A 21,704-nucleotide genomic window follows, 5' to 3' on the forward strand; every position below is an offset into this window, starting at 1 on the left:
AATGAATGGCATCATTTTATATTAGAATCATTTTATAAAAGAATCACCACTATGAAATCACAGACATAAAATTACCCCCTTATAAGGCAAGCTAAGTATGCAAACCTCGACCCCATTCACCTACACCAGGCCTTCTCTGAGCTGAAAAGACAACTGTTGAATAATTCCTCTGACCTGCAGAATGAGAACGAAGTAGTCTACAGGTTTGTTTCGCTGGTAGAGGTAGTACTCTGGGGCTTTCTTGTTCTTCTCATCATACTTCAGTTCCTGGATGACATTGGGGTGCTTTAGCAGCCTTAGAAGAATCTTCTCTGACATCTGGGATGGGCTAAATGCTTCTACTTCTATAGACATAAACACAACTTGACATTACACTTCAAACGGATGGAACAAATCAGGCCAGTTATTAAGGTGTTCAGGTAATACGAGTAGAACATGGGTACACAAGACTTCGTGTGCTGATCCACTGGGGACAGATTACCTGGGAAAAATCAGAAAAGCCTCAATGCTTGCATTTGTTCCTTTTTTCAAAAAATCATTTCAACCTGTCATTGGTTTCCGTCTCATAAAAGTGCTTTACTTTTCCAACTGATGGAAATGAAAACCAACCAGCAGCAGGCTCCTTAAGCGCCAGGACACCCTCCAAGAAGCCACCACAGCCTGGCTGTCCGACCACAGGCAAGGGAGGAAGCCATGGTGGAAGCACTGAGGGTGGGTTAGTACCGGTGCAGACGCCTCTTGTTCTCCACTAGCCTGACAAATTCCAGGGACCACCGAGGGAGAGATGTGGTATAAAAGCAAGGCCGTGCACACATCAACATGCACTCCAACTCGCCAACAAAAATGGAATGTTGGTCAGCATTTACAATGGTAGTAACTTTATTGAGAATAACAAAAAAATCAAGATTATGGACTTAGGGTGCTACTGGAGAAGTGGACTTTATGATTTCTCAGAGGCAGAGTAGGATAACATTCAGGTTTAATTTGTAGTTCTTCCTTGATGAGGAACAATCGTCTTAGAATTAGGCAAAAATAATAAGCAAGTTACAGGTATCACTTTTTTATTTTTTCAAATATGTGATGTTCTATAGGAAGTTATAAATTCTTTTTTAAAATTTATAATTTAATTTATTTAATTATTTTTTTAATCGGTTGTGGGGCTTGGACTCTGGGCCTGGGCACTGTCCCTGAGCCCTTCAGCTCAAGGCTACTGTCCTACCCTTGGGCCTGGATGTTATCCCTGAGCTCTTTAGCCCAAGGCTACCATCCTATCCCTTGAGCCACAGCGCCACTTCCGCTAGTGCCGCTTTGAACCAAGATCCTCAGATCTCAAGCCTCCTGAGTTTTTAGGATTACAGGTGTGAGTCACCTGTGCCCAGCAGGAAGCTATAAATTCTGTATTTGCTTCTGTGACTTTTTTCAATAATAAAATAAGACAGCACACTGAAGAAAATTTGGAAAATAGAGAAAATATAAAGAAAACAAAAAATGATCTATGAGCCAACCACTTGGATAACCATTCAGAACAATTTGGTGAGTATTTCTTTCCAGTGCTTTGCCTAGGCATGTGTGTCTGTATACATGTGTGTACGTGACACACAAAATCATAACTATAATCGTACCGTACACATGCTTATATGTCCTGGCTTTTACCACTTTCCACTAAGTCATGAATACTTGTCATAAATATTAACTGTGAGCATTTCCTTGTCTCAGAAAATGTGATCTGAAAGCGTAGGTAACATCCGGTCACGTGATCGCAGTTAGCCTTCTTTTCAAAATACTGTAAGTATACTGCATACAGTTGACAGGTAATGGCTGACCATCCTGGAAACAGACGTCTTCTATAAAAGCCTCTGGGCAGAGTCAGATTTTTTTCACATTTCCCCTGGCCACCAGAAATCACCCTTCACCTATAAGGCTATGTGGGATGTGAGAGGGTTTAGTCAGTCTCTTAAATCCATTCAACCTTGACCTCTCAGGAGCAGTCAGTGCCGGCTGGCCTGGTGGCTTTAAATAATGTGAACATTTGCCTCCTGGAATGGACCCAAGTTAGTAATCTGATCTGAAGAGGCCACCATGAAATCCATGTCAAAGTCCTTAGAATCTCTCATTTCATCAAAGCCATAAGAGTTAAGGATTTAATTCTCAAAATCTACTTTTTTTTTTTTTTTGGTAATCTTCTTTGCAAATCATAGCGCCTGTGTGACCACTGATGTCCAAGTGTTCTTCCAAGGCAAGCTGAAGAGAGAATTACTCAACTGTCCAATCAAACGAGGTGGTATCTGGTGTGTCTGTCAGCCTACTCCGCCAGCTGCCCTCCTAGGGAGGGCGTGGAGCTCCTCCTTAGCCGGAAGGAGATGACCTGGCCTACGTACACATGCAGTGTGGCACTAATATTCATCCTTACCTTTCAGACCAATTTTAAGTTACTGCTCCACCTCTGGTAAATGTCTCAGAGGGATCATGCCGACACTGAACACAGGAGAGGAGAGAATTTAAAGAGAAAAACAAAACAAAAGAAAAGAAAAACAAAACAAAAAACAAAACACAAAAGTGGCATTACTTATCACCCCATTTCCCAGTCTCCCTCCCCAACCCCCCCCCAGTCAGCAGCGGTGAGGAAAGGCTCAGGGCTGGCAGTGATCTCCAGCTGTGATAAGCACACTTGCCTGTTGCTAGGAAACGGTGCATGGCCAGGAGAAGCTGCGGTGATATTTTAACCTTCATCTCGCTGTCTGTCTGCTTAAAGGCAGAAAAATCCTGTTTTCTTTCACGATGGGCCACTTTCTTTTTCGTTCTATTATCAGCTAAGAAAATAAGGAAAAACAATCCATTAGATCAGGGTTCTTTGGGGATAGAAGAGCTGAAAGCTGTGGAAAGGTTAAACAGTCTCCAGGGGTGGGCGCTGCCTACAGATACCACATTAAATGGGAAGGGGGAAGTCTCACCAGATTGGCACATACAACCACCATAGTAAGTCATAGTCACAGCAGATCACACATCAGACCTCATGAAGGTCGTTAAGAGTGGCGAGATGAGATATGATTGAGCAGAAGCCAACAGAAACCCCACAGAACCAATGGCACATGACTTCCCTTATTTAATGTCACCACATTTGGTGAAGAATCAGCACTGGGCTGTCCTGGAGGGAAAGTTGTCTCTGCCTTTAACAACCCCACAGTCTCAGCTGAAAGGAAATAAACACACTAATAAGACGCCTCATGAAACAAACAAGAATGTATTCACAGAATACTGTCTTCATTATGTTTGTTTCATTTCTACTCCAGACCAGGAGATCCTCAAGGTCAAACCAACAGAGAGAGTGATGGACTTACATGGGTGAGCAAACTTCCTGGGGTAAGGGCCAAAGAGTAAATATTTTAGGCTCTGTGGGCTAGATAGTTGGTTTTGTTTTTTTTTTTTTGCAACAACTTCACTTCCCTGTCAGCAACAGCAGACAGCTTACACGAATGAGCACACTGAAGCTTTACACATGGACATGAAAATTAGACTTTCATTTACTGTCTACATTTCACAAAGTAATTTTTCTTCTTTTGATTTTACTTCCCCTCTAATTTAAAGAGAGAAAAGCCATTCTTAGCTTGCAGGGCATACAAAATCATCTGGCAAGCACGTGTGTATTGTGGTTTACCAACCCAAATCTAGATGGTATCACAAACAAAACCACTTTTCAAGTATTTGGGATAAAGTAATGATCTAGGGGGAAAAAAACTGGTTTAAAGATAAGATCCCCATTGCCTTTTTTGTCCTCTGCACTTTTAAAATAATTTTTGACTGTTCTAGGGAGATGATAATCATTGCCTTACATTTTACTTCAGTCTCAAATTCTTTGGAGAATCAGCCAGTATAAATGAATACAAAACAAAAATAGTTTTCTAAGGGCAGCAGCTGTCATCATCATTACTGATCCATTGAGATAAAATATATACCTGAAATATACCTGGGCACCAGTGGCTCATGCCTATAAACCTGACTACTCAGGAGGCTGAGAGCTGAGGTTCAAGATCTAAAGCCAGCCCAATCATGAAAGTCTGTACAACTATTATCCCCAATTAACCAGCAAAAAGCCAGAAGTGGTTCAAGTTGTAGAGTGCTAGCCTTGAGCCAAAAAAGCTAGGTAAGAGAAAGCTAGGTAAAAAAAGCTAGGTAAATCCCAGTACCAGCACAAAAAGAAAGAAATTAAAGAACAAATTAGCACAAAGCAATATAAGAGCAGAAGTTCCATTTTTCACACTAGGAATGAACAGAGACAGGGTCAAGAGCACCATGATTGTCAAAAGAACACTATCACTTAGAGTCACGGAATCGGTCTCTTTGGTGCCCTTGGTGAAGAAGCTGGAATTGATTGAGAGGCTATACCAGCCTCCACATCATGTATAATTATAAACAAAGGTATCCAACAAGAGGAATGTCACATGACTCCTAAAACCACCACGATGGAAAAAGCAAGGTTTGGGGAAATTATGCTCAGGCAGCACTACTCACTGTATAAATCTGTTTCATCTAGAATCTCAGATTTGATGATTTCTTCAATAACGTCTTCTAAGGTGACAATTCCCAGAACTTCATAAAATGGGTCTCCTTCTCCTTCATTGTTTACCCGCTGCACGATGGCCAGGTGAGATTTACCTTTAAAGAAAATAAAGTTTTATAACATAATTTTCTGGATTCCCCTAAATTTCATGTCATCTATTTTTAATATAAAAAAAATAGCCAGGCGTGGTGGCTCACACCTGTAATCCTAGCTAGTCAGGAGGCTGAGATTTGAGGATCGAGGTTCAAAGCCAGCCTGGGTACTAAAGATCCTGAGATTCTTACCTTCAATTAACCACTAGAAAAGCGGAAGAGCAGCAGCCTTGAGCTGAAGAGCTCAGGGACAGCTCCCAGGCCCAGAGTTCAAGCCCCACAACTTACGAAAAAAAAAAAAAAAAGGCCAGGAGTTTGGCTCAGTGGTAGAGTGCTTGCCTAGCATTCATGAAGACCTGGGTTCAATTTCTCGGTACCACATACAAAGAAAATGCCGGAAGTGGTGCTGTGGCTCTTGTGGTAGAGCATGCTAACCTTGAGAAAGCCCCAGGACAGTGCTCAGGCCCTGAGTGCAAGCCCTAGGACCAACAAAAAATAAACATAAAACAGAATTTAAAAATGACAAATGTTTATGCAGCAAAATTTTGCTACCAAAGAATATTCTGCTACCACAGAATAGAATAACCCTGTGGAAAAGCTTCCTGGACTATTGAAAGCAGGAAAATTGAGGCAGAGGAGCATCAGGTTGCTTGACAAGAGCAGCACATCTCTTTGCAAGGGTTGTCCATGATCCTCCAGGATTCCCCAAGATCACAAGGACAGTGGCGAGGCCAAACCATTTTCCTAAGGCTATTCCAATGTTATCAGTCTTCTCCAACACCAGCTCCAAAAGCTCTTGCTAGTACTTTTGTAAACACACCTTATATTTATCACCAGTGCCAAGGCCATGGGCACACATGGTAATAACCGTGCTCACTGTTCACCATCATGCGCATGTGGTAATAAGAGAAGAGGGTTTGTTTCTCTGAAGAATGTCCTTGATAAGCAATACAAACTACCCACACCATTAAATCTTCATCCTGAGGATGTATCCTTTAATGATCTGTCTGACAAAGTGGGATGGACCATAAGCACTTAGGCTATTTGGAAGTATAATAATTGTTTTGAGGAAAGAAAGATACTTGTATGGCGGAATTGCCACTTGTTGAGCAGCCAATTTTTCTTTTCTTTTTGCAATCAGGTATTGGAGACAGGGCGTACACACATGCTAGGAAACACAAGCACTTACCATTGACCTATAAACCTCACCCCCCAGCCACCTTGTTGTTAGTTTGTTTCTGTTAGTGGTACTGGGGTTTGAACTTACTAACCAGGCATTGTAGCACTTGAAGCATATTCTGGGCCTCTAAACCACTTTTCATTGAACATTTTAACTGGAAAGAATGACTATTAAAGTATGGTAATTTGATGTGGGAACTTGACACACTTTTGTGATAATGAACAAAATGAGCAGGAAAATCATGCGCAGTGTCTGTTATCAATGATAAAAATTGAGATTCCAATGGAAAATCTAAATATTGAAAAAAAAGTATTTTATCTCTATAAACTTGACAGCTTCTCCATAGATTTTTTTCAAAACCAGGACAGTGATGATAGTAATAAATGCAGCCAGCTGTTAAATATTGCTTATTGTTACAAATAAACTTTTTGAAGAACTGCAAAATTTCATGAAGCAGTATTATTATTTTTATTTTATTTTGATTGTAGGACTTCAACTCAGTGGCTAGGCACTGTCCCTGAGCTCTTCTGCTCAAGGCTACCACTCTACCATACTGAGCCACAGCACCACTTCCAGGTTTTGAGTGGTTAACTGGAGATAAGAGTCTCACAGACTGCTACCCAGGTTGGCTTCGAACAGTGATCCTCAGATCTCAGCCTCTTGAGTATCTAGGATTACAGATGTGAGCCACCAGCACCTGGAAGCAGTATTTTTTAATGACTACAGTAATGATGTTACAAAATTATATATTCACAAATGATCCATTCAAAGTACAAAGAACAATGGATTTTTTAAGGGACATTTTAGACTTACAGAAGAATTGCAATGATAGTACAGTGTTCCCATAGATTCATCCAATTTCCCCATCATTCTACCCTGCATTACCATGATACATTTGTCAAACTATGAAACCCACATCAGTCAAACTATGAAACCCACATCAGTAACACCTACTATTAAATAAACACAAGTTAATTCTTCCAAAAACTTCTGGACTTTTTTGTTCATTTGTTTGGTTTTGTTGAGACTGTCTGACTGCATTCTACTGCAGAAGCCATGCTCTCAATCCCCCTTTCTGTTTCATCATCTCGTTATCCAATCAGAGCGCAGATTGCATTTGCTGTCATATCTCCAGACCTTTGCAGTCTTATCTTGTTTTTCAGGATGCTGATTATCTCAAGGCATGCAAGGCAGGACTCCTGTGAAATGTCCTGAGCTGGGCATGTCTGATGCTCATCTTATGATAATACTGGGTTACTGGGTTTGGGTTTCCAGTTTCATTCAATCAGGGGTTACATAACATCTTCCCACCATCCCTGATGGCTTATTATCTGATTAAGGTGGCATTTCCCAGGTTCCTTCATATTCATTTTCTCTTGCCCTAATTCTATTTGTGGAAGCAAGTTATTGGTATAATCTGTCCCCCACCAGTGGGGTGGGGGTGAGCAGCAATTAAGCTCTACTTTCTGGAATGGAGCATATCTACCTATATTGTTTAGAGAGGAGAATGCAGAAAACGTGAACTGATTCCATTCATGTAGGTAATAGAAATGTAAAAGACATTCTTTTTACTATTTTAAATAAAAATGTTATTTAAATTAGCATGTAATGGATTATTACCCTTTTTAAATGAGCTAAAAAAGTAAATAGTTTAAACATGACAGGTTTTTTGTTTTGCTTTTGCTTTTGTTTTTTTTAATTTTTTATTGTAATTAATAAAAGGGTTACATGATATTTGCCAGATAGAAGGTGCATTGATTCACATACATTGATACCCTTTCACATGTCTTGGTACCCATTACCCTCCCCCCCACCCTTTGTTTTTGTTTTTGTTTTTGTTTTTACAGTCCTGGGTCTTGAACTCACGGCCTGGGCACTGTTTTTGCTCAAGGCCACTTGCCACTTGAGCCACAGCGCCACTTTCAGCATTTTCTTTGTATGTGGTACTGGGGACTCGAACCTAGGGCTTCATGCCTGCTAGGCTAGCACTCTACCACAAGGCCATGCTCCTGGCCCCGTACATGACTGTTTTTGTTTTTTGTTTTTTTTTTGCCAGTCCTGGGCTTGAGCTCAGGGCATGAACCCTGTCCTTGGATTTTCTCAAGGCTAGCACTCTAGCATTTGAGCCTTAGCACCACTTCCAGCTTTTTGCTATGTATGTGGGGTACCAAGGAATCGAACCCGGGTCTTCGTGGATGCTAGGCAAGCACTCTACCACTAGGCCAAACTCTCGGCCCCCACATGACTGTTTTTTTTTTTTTAATTTTTAAATTTTTTTTATTGTAATTAGTAAAAGGGTTACATGATATTGGCCAGATAGAAGGTGCATTAATTCACATACATTGATACCCTTTCACATGTCTTGGTACCCATTTCCCTCCCCCCCCACACCCCCCTAAAGCAAAGTAAATATCAAAGGACCTATCCACATAAACCAACGTTCAAGGGTCCTCCAAGATCCATAAGAGTCTAAGAGATCCTGCAATAAGAAAGTGGTGGGGGTGGGGCAGGGAGCAAAGGAAGTATGCAAGCTGCCAAGTTCAACCATCTTGAACTTGACCTCTAGCACTGCCACTTGGTAGTATTTAAGCCAGATGATGTCGGAACTATGGAACATTTCTGAGATTCTGTCTCATCTCCAAAACGAAGCTCACAACAACTGCCACTGTGTAAGGTTAGCACCCCCACAGAGAAAGAGAAAGTGATAAGTTATTTTATTAATATTTGTCTCCAATTCCAAGACACCATCACTTATGACCAGCTTAATGAGTGGAAAAATACCCCACTACATTAATCATACAAACATGCAGTCTCATATGTGATCATACATCATTAAATAAATAAAACTGTTAAATGGCAACACCTTTGTACAACTACTTAAATATAATATAAAAAAATTATGACCGAGGGCTAGAAATGTGGCTTAGTGGTAGAGTGCTTGCCTGGCATACATAAAGCCCTGGGTTCAATTCCTCAGCACCACATATATAGAAAAAGCCAGAAGTGGCACTGTGGTTCAAGTGGCAGAGCACGGGCCTTGAGGGGAAAAAAAATGACCAAGGTGCTCTTCAAGTTCAGGTGAAAAAATACCAAAATAATGAAATATATCTCTCAAACAACAATATGGTTTTCCCAATTCCAATACATCTAAAACATACTTATAAATTAAACCAATGTAGATATTATCTGGAAAGTTTATCATAATCAAGTGTCAAATATGTGTGTATGTGTGCGTGCGCGCGTGCACGTGTGTGTGTGTGTGTGTGTGTGTGTGTGTGTGTGTGTGTGTGTAGGCTACTGCCCTACCCCTGAGCCACAACCCCACTTCCCATTTTCTAGTGATGAATTGGACGTAAGAGTCTTATGGGTTTTAGTACCTGGGCTAGCTTTGAACTGTGATCCTCAGATCTCAGCCTCCTGAGTAGCTAGGATTACAGGCATGAGGCACCGCTCTCACCAATTTATACAACTTTTTAAGTGACAGGATATTGGGTCAGGGGCTTTAAATACGGTTTAGCTAACGTTTTAGCTTAGGTGGGTTCACATAGTCAGCCTAACAAGTATTTATTTGGCACAGGCCATGTCTGATCAAGGTGCTTGGGAACTTGATGAGACCTGGCCTCTAGGAACATGGCTTGGGATCTGCAGGTCAGCAGGCTTCCTCTTTGCCCTGGCAGTTTAACTTCTGCCTTGCCTCAGACACTTCATGGGTGACAATATGAACAGACCTAGAAATCTGAATAGTTAGACAATTAGGCATGCTAACAATTTATATCTCTATGTGCTCATGCTCAAAGAATGAAAATATTTTGAGCAAAGGAGACTGGAAGGGAAACTTATCAGTCACAGATATAAACCCTGTAGCAGGTCAAGTCAACTTGAGTCTAGTCAATTCCATCCGGTAAGTTTCTCACATCTGCCTTCCCAAGAACCCAACATAAGCAGTTAAAAATTCCTGGTAAATGCTGTCTGTCGAAAGTTAAATTCTTTTGCTATTCCCAGCTTGTGATCATTTAAAAGGAATTTTCCAAAGCAAGGTCTAATATTAGACTCAAAATGAAGTTTCCATTCCACTGAGGCGCTATTCTCACCAAAGTAACTAGCGCATAATCAGATTGTCTTGGAGCAATTCGTTTACATGCAGATGGGCATACTTGAAATACCAGCTGTAAAGTACCACAAATTGGGAAAGGGCCTTACTCCAGGAGAAAACCATTCACATGGACTAGACTTCCTAGACTGAAAATTATTAAGTTGTTCCTTCCAGCTCTTTTGTAACCACTGACACACTCATCTCTAGCTCTGGGATTCCTGGTGAGAAGTCCTGTTTTCTGAACCCACTTCCTGGCATGTAGTAAGAAAGAAACGAAGAGAAAAAAGAAGGGGGAGAGGGAAGGAGAGGGAAGAAGGAAAAATTCCCCTCTCCTCCCCAGAGCCTTTGGCTATCAGTGATTCCAGGAATCTGCCCTACCTGCCTCAGATCCTCTGATATGGAGTCTTTAGGCCTCATCTTGTAATCAACTTTTTAAAAAATGTATAGCACTTGGGGATCTGAGGTAAGAAGATTGTGAAATTGAGCCCAGCCTAGGCTACATATGTGGCAAGACTGTCAAAGAAAGGAAATAAGGAATGGAGATAAGGGAAGGAGGAAGAGAGGGAAGGAAAGATGGAAGGAGGGAAAGAATATAAACAACTTTTAAAAAGTGAAGTTGAAAGGTGTTGGGTTTTTGTTTTTTTTCACCTGGGTGTCTGGAGGAATTGTCATGATGGAAAGCAAGAAAAAGCAACATTGAGAGGACAAAATATGAATAAACCAAATGATGAAAAACTAATTTCCAAAGAGAATGAGAATAGAGCAATGAGCAAAACATGATTCAATAACAGGCATTCAATAACACTAAGCTAGTTGGGTGAACTGTATGCAGCACAGTGGTGGAGACCAGGGCGTCGAAGCTCTCTCCCCAGCTAATGACATGAGGTCTTGCCATACATAAATTACTTTGAACTGTCCTGACATTTAGCAACTTCACTCTCTCCTTCTAGTCTAGTCTTAGAAATGCAGGGAGACAGGCACACTAAGCTGGTGAAAGGGAATCTAAGTGGGCCTGCTTTCAGACTGCAGGGCCCCAGGAAGCCATCTCCACTCAAAATTCAGAAGACTAAGAAGTTGCTGTGATGGTGGGTTGTGGCTCTGTGTTCCAGGCAGGGCACGTGGACGGACAGAATGTAGAAGCTACCTCATAAAACTCAAATGATCTATACAAGAATTGGAATCCAATTTCTATCTGTAGCAGGAATTGAAGTTTCTTCTTTGTATGTACTCTGTGGACTAGGAAACTGGCCCAGAATGGTAGTGGGTTTTCAGGTTTACAAACATGTCTAGGCTCTGATTTTGAGGGACTGACACTGTTAGTAATTTGACGATAGGCAAATGTCAACAACCAGCAGGATAGCATCCAAGCCTGAGGAGAATATATGTCATGGTCAGATGAAAACATTTGCTTGATGTCATCAACATTGCAAGAATGATGAGAAAAGGGATGGTAGACAGAATGACTGGAACAGGGGAGGAAGAAATCCAAGAGGGTGTGTGAGGCAGCACACAGCTGTGCTAACAAGAACAATGACATACGGTAGCCCCGAAGACCTAATAATGCAAGCACCAGGCAGAGCGAGCCCTTGGAACCCTGCAACGCCACTCAAACTCCAGAAAGCAAACAAACAGAAGATCCAATAAAGAGAAACGAGCTAACACGTTATGTTCACCATCCACAGCTGCATCACACAGCTCCAAGGGACACAGTTAAACACGGATCACAAGACTTGAGCCATGTTGTGGCCCCTTGCTAACCAAGGACAGAATGACATCCTTAATGTTAACAGACTTCCAGCTTACTAACAAAAAATGGTCAGAATCACAGGTCTCATGAGAACTTGGAAGTTGTACAGTATGAATGATAAAAGGAAGAAATGATCCACGTCACAGCTGACACAGCCATACTTGGGGTCTCCCAAGGAAGCTAGCCTGCAAAGTAATAGTCAGGGAAGTCAATGCACCTAAGTAGAACCAGAATCAAAGTTAGTCTGATTTACAGTTAAATACACTGATCATGTAGAATTTGAAAAGAAGCATGTGTATGCCATTCTGCTGTGGATACATCAGTGATCTCTAGTGTCAGATCAATTCATTTATCCAGTCAATAAAAACTGAATGCCTACTGTGCCAGGTTCCTAACACAAGGAAGAAAGCAAAGCCTTGGCCTTCCAGGAACATTCTGATACAGAGGTAGGTACCAAGGGAAACAAAAACACATGTCAGACTGTGTGCAATATGCCACAATGAGCAAACGGTCAGGGGCAGGACGCTGTTTAACACAGGGTGGGCAGACTAGGGCCTTCTGAGGTGACACCTGAGCAAAGCTAAAGGAGACGAAGGAGCCCTAAGCAGCAGACCTGGGCTGTGTAGGAAGCTTCAGGTGAGAGAACAACAGAGGCCCTAAGAGGGTGGTGACACTTGCTAGGCTCAGGAGAAGGGATGAGGCTGATGTGGCTGGGATATAGTGAGTGGGAGGGAGAAGGGAAAGATGGGGAAGTCATATAGATCATGAATTGTCACAAAAGAATTCGGCATTACTCTACACTGTGACTCATTAGAAAGTTCTGAACAGAAGAGAGATATGAGCACTGTGATGTCTTAAGGATGTCTTAAGGGCTCACCCTGGGTGCTGTGTTGCAATAGGCCATGGCAGTTAGTGGGAAGAGGGTAGTGGGGCAGGGCTAGAGCAGGGCAACCAGTAAGAAAACTGTTTTGATAACCTGTCAGAGAATGGTGGTCACAGTGGAATAACCTCCTGAGAAGCTGGGATAGCAGGTGTATGCTACCATTCCCAGTTTTGGAGATTATTTTAGGGGATTGGGAAAGGAGAGGCAGAGATGGGTAAGTACATGTATGCACATACACACACATATCATGTAAGAATAGAGAAAAAATATTTTGATGATAAGATATGCTCAAGAAAGGGAATGCCATAAAATAGCATCTGAGGATTGCAGCGTAAGTGACAAGTGCAGACTCCCTATGTCTGTCCAGTGTGAATTCTACTATAGTCCTGAGTACTTTAACAGGGACATGAATTGGACTGTTTGTGCCCTGTACCCTTAAGCCAAGAGAGACTGGATCTGATCTGTCCTCTCTTGAATAAGCCCTCTGGACATGACTACCATTAAATCTCTAATTCAGTGTTGCTGATTCCAAGTTTAAATCCTGTAGTCATCTTAGTCTTTTCCTTCTTCCCCACATCCTAACAAAGACTGACTGAATGCATGCATGTATGTACAAAATGCATAAAAAAGAACTGCTCAATGAAACTGTATATGTAGAACTGCTACCTCGTGAGAGGTAGGCCATTAACAATAGGCAGAAGATGAGTGAAGTAGGAAGCAGGGAACGGGAGAGGAGCAGGGAATGAGTGGGAGACAAGAGAAGTGACTAAGTAAGTTCAGCAGCCCTTAGACTCCAAGGGGAATTCAGCCCATTGTGGCCTGTTGTAGGACCAGAATCTTCTCCTCAACAGTACCTCTATGCTTACAGATGGCCGAGCAGCCTATTATGTCATGAGAACTTCAGGACAAGGGGAGAAAGCTTACTACACTTCCACCCATGGAACTCTGTTTTCTGGTTTCAGTCTTGTATTCTCAAAAGAGGCAAACCTGTGGGGAGATGCCATGAGATATACAATCTATGTCACGTGAAATAGCTCACGTAGTAAGAGAAAGCTGGGGTTGGGGGGGGCAGGGATGACCCTTGCCATTAGCTCACAAGTATCAAAATTCAAAGGCAATCATCTGATGCTTATGTCTCCTTGTCCAATAGTTTGTTAGGATTCCAAACTCCTCATTAACTTTTGTAGGTCTCCTTATCCCCATCCCTCAACCTACCATGTCTAGCATGATACCAGTAGCTTCTCTGCTCCTTTACTTCCAAAGGAAACCTCTCTAAATCACAACTTATGCAGTGTTCAACTATTCCCAAGTTCTCAGTTCCCATCAACTACTAACTTACAGAGAAAACATTAGGGAGGAGGGGTCAAAGGCCATCAGAACCCAACTCCCCATCTGTCTCCAAATGCCCCCGCTCCAGCCTTCCATCTCTGTGTTCTTCTCATGCTCATGCAGCTAGTCGGCTGTCATGACTTCCCCTCAGGACCTCCTTCTGCCAGCGAGATGCTCCTCACCATCAGTCTTTTTGTCCTTCCTAACTTTTAACTCCTCTAAAAATATCACCTATGTCAGGAAGTCATTCCTGTTCCCAGGGGGAGAAATATTCTTTTACATTTCTGAACTCCCATAGCTGAATTTCCCTAGCCATCTGTTTCTTTCTGCCTTACATTACAGTTTGTGTGCTGCTTTCTATAGCCCAGAAGCCCTTATTTCCTAATCTTCTTTACACTGTCCCACAATTTGAATCATTCTGCCAAACCCTTTTAGCACTGGTTATTTTCAATATAGAATATTGTTTTATGCTAGGGTTCTCTGGACTGTGTTCCTCCTATACGTGATTCCCTTTGTTGCCAGGATGTCAGGTATGTACTTTTTTTTTTTTTTTTTTTTGGCCAATCCTGGGGCCTGAGCACTGTCCTTGGGCTTTTTTTTTTTCCCTAAAGGCTAGCGCTCTGCCACTTGAGCTACAGCAACAATTCTGTTTTTTGTTGTTGTTGTTTGTTTTTCTATGTATGAAGTACTGAGGAATTGAACTCAAGTCTTTGTACATGTTAGGCAAGCACTCTACCACTAGGCCAAACTCCCGGCCCAGGTACGTACTCTTGTATCCAATTATTTATTGAGATGTGATTTTTTTTTGGTCAGTCGTGGGCAGAGTTTGGACACTGTCCTTGGGCTTTCTCAAGGCTTGTGCTCCACTCCTGTTTTTTTTCTGTGTATGTGGTATCAAGAAATTGAACCCAGGGTTTGATGCATGCTAGGCAATCACTCTACCACTAGGCCATGCTCCCAGCACCTGAGATGTGATCTTGAGAACTATTATGCTCAGGCTGGCCTCAAAGCATGATCCTTCAACTCAACCTTCCAAGCAGCTAGGATTACCAGTGTGGCTACTGTGTTTTGCCAATCCAGGCATCATTCTTAACAGTAGATGATACCTTTCCTTATCCATTTCTCCCTCAGCTCAAAGGCTAAAAAAATTAAAAGAAATTGCTAAACTGCTTACCACATAATACAAACAAACACAAAATGCCACTTCTCACAACAGAATTTTGTAACATACACAGATAAGTGATGATACACACCACACACACTTCGTAGGTCTTCTATTGACTCAGAGTGATTAGCTTAGTATTATATGAAGTATAGTGGGCTCAATTTTCTAAAAGAGAAGTGATACAATTTTACTTAGGGAGTTACCATCTAGTTATTCCTGTACTATTTAAAGCTAAAATAAGCTGAGTGTGCAAGTGCATGCTTTTAAGCTCAGTACTTGGGAGGCAGAGGTAGGAGAATCACAAGTTCCAGGCAAACTGGGGCTATGAGAGAGACAGTATCTAAAAAATAAAAAAGCTACCAAAATAAAAATAAAACCAACTCCATGGATTTTTTTAAAGTACTTATTTTACCTTACTATCCCCACCAGAGTGCATTTTTTCCAATCGAATTTTCCCACCATAAAATAACCAGAAAAATGTGACACAGATCTTAAAATAGTCCTACATAAACAATATGTGAGTGTATATATAGAAGCACTTGCTGTATATAGAAATTGCTAGGCTTAAGTAATGATAACTATTGCTATTCTAGGAGACAAAAGGTCCCTTTTACCCAAAGCTTTACTATTTCCAAAAATTCCAGAGACCAACCAGTAAGTGACTACCCAGTCCCTGGCAGGGCAGTCACTCCAGGCCAGTTACCAATGACCTGCTCTCAGGGAGGTCTGACCAACACGGCTGCCATGAGTTTCACCAGGATGGAAGTGGGTTCTTGGTTTCTAGAAGAAGATTTATTTCACACTATTTCCTGCTAAGATCATATCATGGATGGAAGTCTGAATAATGTAGTGGGTTCTTAGATTTGTATAATGTGTGCCTGCATATGCATAAGTGCCATACTGGGCCTCTAACTTGGGGCCTTGAGTTCTCACTTGGCTTTTTTGTTCAAGGTCAGAGCTCTACAACTTTCTGAGTTAAATTTCATTTATCCAAAAACTCGCTTCTTGCACAATTCTAGAGGTTTCTTTTGACTTTAGATTTAAGTATTATTTTTGAGGTTATAATTGACTTTAAGTAAGGGACATTATTTTGGGTGGACCTCACTTAATCAGCCAGAAGCCTTAAGAGCAAGAGAAAGGCTTTCTGAAAGAAAGAAAACATTGCATTTGTAGAGAAAAGCATCAGAAGTTGAACACAGTGATGCACACCTGTAATCCCAGTATTTGGGAGGCTGAGGCAGGAAGATTGAGCATTCAAGATCAGCTTGGACTACACAATGTTACTGGAAGAAGAAGAAGAAGAAGAAGAAGAAGAAGAAGAAGAAGAAGAAGAAGAAGAAGAAGAAGAAGAAGAAGAGGAGGAGGAGGAGGAGGAGGAGGAGGAGGAGGAGGAGGAGGAGGAGGAGGAGGAAGAAGGAGAAGGAGAAGGAGCGGAGGAGGAGGAGGAGGAGGAGGAGGAGGAGGAGGAAAAGGAAGGAGAAAGAGAGAGAGAGGGAGGGAGGGAGGGAAGGGAAAGAAGAAGAGAAAACAAAGAAAAATGCAGTGAGTTTCGGCCTCCATGAAAATCTTCCCTTCTTGAAGGCCAGTCAGTTCTGTCCATGTTGTACTCTCAGAGCTTCATAAAACATAAACCAGGTGTCTAACACAAATCCCTTAGTGACTACACATGTGTGTATATCTGCTGCTGGTTCCATTTCCCTGGTTGAATTCTGATGAAGAGACTCAGATTCCATACCACAAAGGGACTGAGAAAGTCAGCATTAAAAGAAAGCTTGGAGTCAGGCAGGGTAGCTCACACCTGTAATCCTAGCCACTCAGGAGGTTGAGATCTGAGGATCGGGTTCAAACCCCGGAAAGGGCACTAAAGACTGTGAGACTCTTATCTCCAATTAATCACTAGAAAAGGAAGTGGAGCTGAGGCTCCAGGGTAGGGCGGTAGCCTTGAGCTGGAGAGCTCAAGCCCAGAGTTCAAGCGCCATGACTCACAAAAAAAATAAAACTTGGATTAAAGTAAGATCTCATTTCCCAAGGTCAAGACAACAGGCATGAGTATGCCTCAGTTACACAGATGGACTTAGCCAACTTCCCAGTGAAAACAACAGAGCAAGTCAAGTAACCTTTCTGCACAAACATTTAGCTACACTGTAGTGTTTGAAAGACAAGATGACAAAGTCTTACAAGTACTGTGTTCAAGACCATCTCCTGACTCATACCTAAGTAGACGCCTAGGCAGCACACAGTGGGCCAGTTCAGATTCCTTACCAGCACATTTGTTCTCTTTCTTTTGCTTGTTCTTCAGTCTTCCTATAAGATCCTTTGGTCAGAAATCCAAAATGAGGCAATAATAGAAAATTCCAGTTACCGTGTGAATTGTTTAATAGCCTTATCCAAAAAATTTGTGAGGAGGAAAAAAAAAATCCCATGAACCAACAGAACCAAGACTGAAGAGTTTTTTCCATGATTTCTCTCTCACAGAGTATTTAAAGATTTGGATTTTCCCATCTTTTGGGGAAATATTTTCTTATAAATAGTTGAGGCATGCCGGGCATCTTTTTGGGTGGTCTGTAACGCTGTACACTCCCTGGAATGTTTTCCTAGTAAATGATCTGCAATGGAAAGCATGCCTAATACAAAAGATGGCTCCCAGGCTGCCTTGACGGGAACCGTGCATCTTTCCCAAGGGACAGGTAGTTCCTTAGAACTGAGGGCTTTAGGGGCCGGGAGTTTGGCCTAGTGGTTAAAGTGCTTGCCTAGCATGCATGGAGACCCGGGTTCGATTCCTTGGTAACACATACATAGAAAAGTCAGAAGTGGTGCTGAGGCTCAAGTGGTAGAGCTCTAGCCTTGAGAAAGTCCAAGGACAGTGCTCAGGCCCTGAGCTCAAGCCCAGGACTGGCAAAAAAAAAAAAAAAAAAAAAGAACTGAGGGCTTTATTCTAACACAGATGAGGCCATTTTCATCTTCCGGTAGCCTTGTAGCCTTGATAGGGATGACAAATGAGAACTGATTACAGTAGCTGGGTAATAGTCCAACATATCTAGTAATAGTAGGAGATTTAAAGAAAATAGAGATATACTTCTGGTGTTGCAATATCAGTGCTTTCCTTTTATGACTTACTCTTCTGTTTCTTCCCTGAGCTTCAGTTTTTGGACCAATCATCATTTAAACTTTATTTCTGTGACTAGACATCTCCATATGATGGAATTAAATTCTTAGGGGATTTGTGTAGTACAAGGAGACAAGAAGAGTAATTATATAAACTTTATGTAAGAATGGATCCTCCTGGCAGGGAGTTTGGCCTAGTGGTAAGAGCGTTTCCCTAGCATACATGAAGACCCAGGTTTAATTCCTTGATAACCATACACAGAAAGAGCCAGAAGTGGTGTTATGCCTCAAATGGTAGAGCTCTATCCTCGAGAAAACCCAAGAACAGTGCTCAGGACCTAATAAATTCAATTCCCCACCCCTACCCCAAACTGGCCAAGAAAAAAAGAAAAGAAAAAGATCCTTTTGCGATAGTCAAAGTGAATCAAAATTTCCAAAGCTCAAACTGGACAAGAAGCTGATATCTGAGAATCAAGGTTCAAAGCTAGCTTAGGCAAGAAAAACTGTAAGACTCTTAGTTCCATTAATCACCAAAAAGCCAAATTAAAGGTGTGGCTCAAGTGGTAGAGTCCCATCCTTGAGCAAAAAAGCTAAAAGACAGTACCTAGGCCTTGAGTTCAACTCTCTCTCTCTCTCTCTCTCTCTCTCTCTATCACACACATACACACACACAGCATCAGAGTCAGGGTACATATATTGTTATAAAAAGTAAGTCACCCTAAACACATTAAGAAAACTGAAATGGCAAGGCACTAGTGGTTCATGCTCGTAATCCTAGCTACTCAGGAGGGTGAATCTGAGGATCGAGGTTCAAAGCCAACCCTGGCATAAAAGTCCCCATGAGATTCATATTTCCAATTAACCACTCAAAAAACGGGAAGTGGTGCTGTGGCTCTCAAAGTGGTAGAGCACTAGCCTTGAGCAAAAGAGCTTCGAGACAGAACCCAGGTCCTGAGTTTAAGACCCATGACTGAAGAGAAAGAAAGAAAGAAAGAAAGAAAGAAAGAAAGAAAGAAAGAAAGAAAGAAAGAAAGAGAGAAAGAGAGAAAGAAAGAGAGAAAGAAAGAGAGAAAGAGAGAAAGAAATTAAGAAAAAAAGAAATTAAGAAAAAAGAAAGAAAGAAAGCAAATTGAAATGATATTCATTTTATGACCCATTTATATTAACCGAATAATTCTCATAAAGTCTGTTTTGTGTGACTTTCACTCCTCTGGGAGGCTCTCAAAAGCCAGGCTTCACTTTCACATTAAAAGCTTCAGAAACTTGTACAAAGCCTGGTATACAATACTCTCAGTAGGTATTGATAAATAGCTCAATTTAATCTTAAAAATGGAAGGTCATAAAGTTTAGGGAAAATATTGCATTATCTTTGGAAGATCTTGTCCAAAGAAGAGATTATTATTATCCCTTCCCCCCTACACCAAGGACATGATGCAGTAAAAGAAGCCAACAAGTGACAGCCAGTTGATTGTAATTTCAGCAGAAGAGCAAATTTCCCAGAAGAGTAGGCAACTGTCACCTCATCTAAGGCCTTGCTCATAAAAGACATCCATTTCCTATTTAATTTAATTGTACTGATTTTACTAACTCCTACTGGCACCAAATTCTAGAAAACCCTGTCCTGGCTTGAAACACGTTGAATCAAACCCTGTCCCCCTTCTCATTGCGTTTGAGAATATCTTCAAAGAATTTGCCTTTTCTTAAACACACATGAATTTGGGCTAGAAATGAAGACAAATTCTCTTATTCAAATACAAAGCATTGTCAAGTTAAAAGAAAAAAAGGATATGTGCTTATTTTACTGAATGAACAAATAAATGAAGGAGTATATGTAGAGAAAAAGGCATCAACATTCACTGAGTTTATCTGAAGATCCTTAAAAGTAGGTCAACTTTTGTGGGAGTTCCCAGTTGCTATCAATGACAACCCATCTTAAGCCTTCCAGGAGCAGGCACAGAGAATGTCACTTTGTTCCTGACAGGCCATTTGTAAGATTAAGACTGTCTTGGATCACTGACCCTTCACCAAAAAAGGCACCATTTTGAGAGCGCAAATTTGTGTCACAGGATCCTAAAGAACAATGTCTGTGATTAAAGGCTTAAATTCCAAAATTAAGACAGGGCTGGAGTTGGATCTTCAGCTCTGCTACAGGCTGTATGACCAAAAGCATTTACTTCCTCACAATCTCTCCATTTCGTCATCTATATATTGGAAACAAATCTTATATTTAATATGGAAACTGGAGAAAAATAATGAGAATTTGACACAGCGGGTGGCACATAGGGACTGCTGCATAAAAGTGGTAATGATTAGGTTATGGATAAACTTCACCCTGGGTTCTTGCTTGCTTGCTTCCTTCCATTTTGTTTTTCCTTTTAATTTTGTCAGTGCTAGTTCGTCAGTTTGGACTTAGGGCTTCATGTTTGCTAGACAGGCATGATACCACTGAGCCACTCCTGCAGCCACTTTATTGTATTGAGATAGCATCCTGCCCCTGGCATATATCTGAGCCATGATGCATCTACTTTCAAGCTTCCCATTACAGGCATATGTCATTGTGTGCCTATTCCCTTCCTCAGAGACAGAATCTTATGGACATTTTTGCTCAGGCTGACCTGATAATGTGATCTTACTCAGCCTTGAAACATAGCTTAGGATAACAGATGTACCCCTACTGCACCGCACCATGAGTTGAGAAAGGGTCTCATGAGCTTTCTGGCTAAGTCTGACCTCAAGCAGTGATCCTTCCATTTATAGTTTAGGATTACAGGCATGGGCCACCAGTACCTACCTTTCGATCCTGTTTCTAATATCCATAGAAGCAGAATCTTGGAAGCAGTGGACTTATTTAGACACAGGTAACTAGTTTAGAAATATAAATGGCAGGCTCCTCAAAGACCATAATTATTTATCACCTGAGCATCCAATACTAGACAGGCCTGTTTTGAAGTTCTTCTGGATAGCAACTGTCAACTATACTGTTTCTTAGGACCACAACTCCACAGAGGTGAGCCACACAAGTTACGGAGATGACTTCCCTCCCCTCTCACCTCTAGAAGTAGTTGCTCCTGCTTACTGGATGTGGCAGTGGGGAGGGCGGCCCCTGAAGGAAGCGTGGACAGCCACTACCTTTTGTCATGTTTCCTCTGTGAAGAAACAGAAGACTTCAGTTCCTAGGATTGGTTGAACCCTAGAATAGAGAAGTAAGGCATGGCTTTCTGCCTTCCTAGCGATCTCATCTCTCTCCAGGCAGCGTGCCATGGCAGCAAAACTGTGACACATCTGGTAGTGAATCTTAGTCAGAAAACTGGAATGACGATCAACACAGTAGTTTGCAGTAAGAACACAATAAACTGAAGGAAGTTGGCACAGGGCAGAGAGAGATGCAAAGTCCAATGGAAGGAGAAAAAATGAGTATAAAATCCTGTACGATGGCCATGACACTCCTGCCATTTGCACAGGTTGAGGACCAGAATTCAGAATGCCCTTGAGGTCAATACAGACTCTGATACCTGGCATGGATGCATTCAACAACTGTTTTGTGAGTGTTTA

The 21,704-nt window shown here is 41.6% G+C and overlaps 1 protein-coding gene across 2 annotated transcripts in view; it reads right to left on the reverse strand.

Annotated features, from left to right (window-relative positions):
* The window catches only part of Cnnm2 (cyclin and CBS domain divalent metal cation transport mediator 2), a 121,217-nt gene that overhangs the window by 21,061 nt on the left and 78,452 nt on the right, over positions 1-21,704 (reverse strand). For both annotated transcript variants that reach the window (XM_090345978.1, XM_090345977.1), the window contains exons 2-4: positions 4,510-4,653; positions 2,673-2,810; positions 175-344 (exon numbers count right to left, since the gene is read on the reverse strand). In XM_090345978.1, coding sequence (XP_090202104.1) covers positions 175-344; positions 2,673-2,810; positions 4,510-4,653 — 452 coding nt within the window. The remainder of the gene's footprint in view (positions 1-174; positions 345-2,672; positions 2,811-4,509; positions 4,654-21,704) is intronic.

Source organism: Megascapheus bottae, chromosome 15, assembly GCF_031878675.1.
Source record: "Megascapheus bottae isolate mThoBot1 chromosome 15, mThoBot2.hap1, whole genome shotgun sequence".
Lineage (NCBI taxonomy): Eukaryota > Metazoa > Chordata > Mammalia > Rodentia > Geomyidae > Megascapheus > Megascapheus bottae.